The sequence below is a fragment of the Cyprinodon variegatus genome, unplaced genomic scaffold (assembly GCF_000732505.1).
Source record: "Cyprinodon variegatus isolate N-32 unplaced genomic scaffold, C_variegatus-1.0 Scaffold922, whole genome shotgun sequence".
Classification (NCBI taxonomy): domain Eukaryota; kingdom Metazoa; phylum Chordata; class Actinopteri; order Cyprinodontiformes; family Cyprinodontidae; genus Cyprinodon; species Cyprinodon variegatus.
The window spans coordinates 277,565-280,524 of NW_015151375.1; the positions used below are offsets into that span (position 1 = coordinate 277,565).

At 54.3% G+C, this 2,960-nt stretch overlaps 1 protein-coding gene across 1 annotated transcript in view; it reads left to right on the forward strand.

The window, feature by feature from the left end:
- The window catches only part of LOC107099946 (syntaphilin-like), a 14,974-nt gene extending 12,324 nt beyond the window's left edge, over positions 1-2,650 (forward strand). The window contains exons 4-5 of the mRNA XM_015398276.1: positions 366-512; positions 614-2,650. Of these exons, the coding sequence (XP_015253762.1) occupies positions 366-512; positions 614-2,558 (2,092 nt within the window). The 3' untranslated portion in view covers positions 2,559-2,650. The remainder of the gene's footprint in view (positions 1-365; positions 513-613) is intronic.
- The last annotated feature ends 310 nt before the right edge of the window (positions 2,651-2,960 follow it).

Genomic DNA, 2,960 nt, shown 5'->3' on the forward strand with positions numbered 1-2,960 from the left:
AACTATAGAGATAGCTCAGGATAACCTGAGCCACTCTAACTAGAAGCTTTATCAAAAAGGAAAGTTTTAAGCCTAGCCTTAAAAGTAGACTAGCCAAATAATGTTGACCGTTTAAAATTTTCTAAAACAGTATTTAAAGGAAAGCGAGTTGATTTAAGGTCCCTCTCAGACCAGACAATGCACTCATCTGTTTTTCTTCTCCATTAGAAAACCAAGAGAGTTCTCGGTTTATATTAACTGTTTATAACCTTCAAACCCAACCTTGATGCTTTCTGAGGTTTCAAACACACCAGTCTGTTTGGGTTAATGTGTTCACTTCTAAAATCGCTCCTTAATTGTCACTTTTCTTTATATTTTTGTCACAGACGTCAGAAATACACTTCATGTACAGACAACCATGGCATTCGCCCTCCTCCGCCAGAGCAGTATCTCACACCTCTCCAGCAGAAGGAGGTCTGTATCCGACACCTTCGAGCCAAGCTCAAAGAAACCATTACCACGCTGCAGGACAGGTGAGCTACTGAGACACAACTAGACAAACCGAACAGCAGTTCATCGTCAGGTCCCTCCATGTTCTGAGTTTTGAGCCTTTCTCTCATTTTTAAACCTTTAGAGACACAGAGATCGATGAGCTGCGAACTCGTCTCTACCGGATGCAGGAGGACTGGGTTGAGGAGGAGTGTCATCGCGTGGAAGCTCAGTTAGCTCTGAAGGAGGCTCGTCAGGAGATCCAGCAGCTGAAAAACGCTGTGGACACAGTTCGTTCCAGGCTTAGTGATGCCGGCGGGCTCAGTGGAGATGTAGGAGTTCAGAAGTACTTCCAGGACATCAACACTCAGAACCACAAATTAGAAAACCTTCTGCTCAGCATGGAGTTAGCCCAAGCAGGACTAGCCAAGGAGGGAGAAGCCCTCCAAGGCTGCCGGACCCGGGCTGGGGGCTCTGCTCCAGCGTCCGTTTCTGGAGAAAGTCCTGGAGTTGTCCCCAAGCTGACGGTGGGAGGGAGAGGGTCTTGCTCTTGCGATGGCTCTCCAGCTCGTTCGTTGACTCGGAGCTCCACCTACACCAAGCTGAGCGACCAGGCTCTGGGGGAGCGCCACTGTAACGACGCAGACTTTCCTTGCCTGTCGGGGGACGGCACGCAGGACAGCGGCTTCGTGTGCTGCGGGGAGACCGGCGTCCCCAGCAGGGCCGACCTCCTGCTGGAAGCTGCCTACCTCTCTGAGGAGACGGCTACGCTGCTCAACTCCTACCAGCAGACCATCTCCCACACTTTACCCCATTCTGCCCCCCCCTCCCTGCCTCACATGTTCTCCCACACCTTGCCTCATTCTTTCCCTCGAAATATGTCCCACTCGGTGCCACACACCATGCCTCACTCCTCCACCTATGAGAAACTCTGCACTGCTGAGCGGCTGGCTCCGTTTCACTGCAATCTGGGCGGCGTGAGCTGCATGAGCCACCCCTGCCTGTCCCACCACCACCTCTACCTGCACCCTTTGAGGGAGGCGGGCATTCAGACCGAGAGCTGCCCGATCCCTGCAGCTACAGGGTATCCCTCTGACCTGGACACTATCGCAGAGCAGCGTACGTTCCGCTCTCAGGCCTGCAGTCCCACCTCCACCTGGATGTCTGACGAGGGGGAGGAGGATCTGGACTCCATCACCACCACCACCTCCGTGACTACAGCTACAGTCATGAGCACGGCCACAGAGCCCATTCCGGTTTCCAAAACACCTGCGGTTCCACCTCTGCCGCGTTCTGCTACTGTGGCCTTTTCCACGGAGAGTCCGTGGCGTCCGGCTGACGGCAAAGCTGCAGAAGAGGAGAAGCAAGAGAAAGAGAAGAGAGAGAAGGAAGAGTCAGCAATAGAAGAACAGTTAGAAAACACCGAGATCAGACAATCAGAGGAGGAACAGCAGACGGATAGAAGCTCAGCTGAAGGCAGCGAGGGAAGAGAAGGGGAGGGAGAACAAAGGAACGTCTGGGATTTAGTAAAGATATCATCCGGAAAACCTGCCGACTTTAACTTGACAGGTGAGACAGAGGAGACGGTACTGGGAGAGGAGGACAAGCAGGAAGAGACTGGGACAGCAGCAAGATCAACAGAGGAGACTCCAGAGGTGTTCCCAAGGTTCATGGGACTGTCTGCAGGTCTGCAACAGCCTCAAACATCTCAGCCTCCCAGGAGGTCCGTCTCCAGGGAGGACAAAGCCGGCGTCACGGTGGTGGAAGTGGACGATGAGGAGGATGAGGAAGATACAACCGATGAACAAGAGGCCAGAGGGGGCGTGGCGGCAGAGGACGGAGAACCCGGGAAAATCCAAAAGAGCTACTGGAGTCGTCACTTCCTGGTGGACCTGCTGGCGGTGGCCATCCCGGTGGTGCCGACGGTGGCCTGGCTGTGCCGAGGTCCGGTCCGTGACGGCCAGCCCATGTATCACATCGGCTCGCTGCTGAGAGGCTGCTGCACCGTGGCGCTGCACTCCCTGCGCAGGGGAGGGGGCCTGAGGCACTACCCCGCGGGCGGGGGAGACCTGGGGGGCTCACAGATATGACTGAACCGTCGCCGGTCTCTCCCTGCTGCGTCACTCCTCCAGTTCGGTCTGCAGAACGCTGCTTTAAGTGCAAGAAGAGGAAGAACTTCCTGTTGCTCTGGTTGGAGAGTAAGGAAGGGGGGGGAGGGGGGGCTGGGGGGGCGCTCTGCAACCTGCTGTCTCTCATTGAAGGGTCCTGCTGTCGCTACCAAAACATTCACTCTTTGGCTCCTTTGAACTGAATGATCTGCTTGAAAAGATTGTTTCATTTATGAATGTGGAGAAAAGCTGGATTGTCGTCTCGGCCATCGATCATAAAGTGACCATAGATACCGTATTTATATCGGTGATCATGTGAGAGCGAGTTCGCAGGAAGTGGTTGAGCAGCGGGAGCGGAAAGATCCACTCTGATCCAAAGCTTTT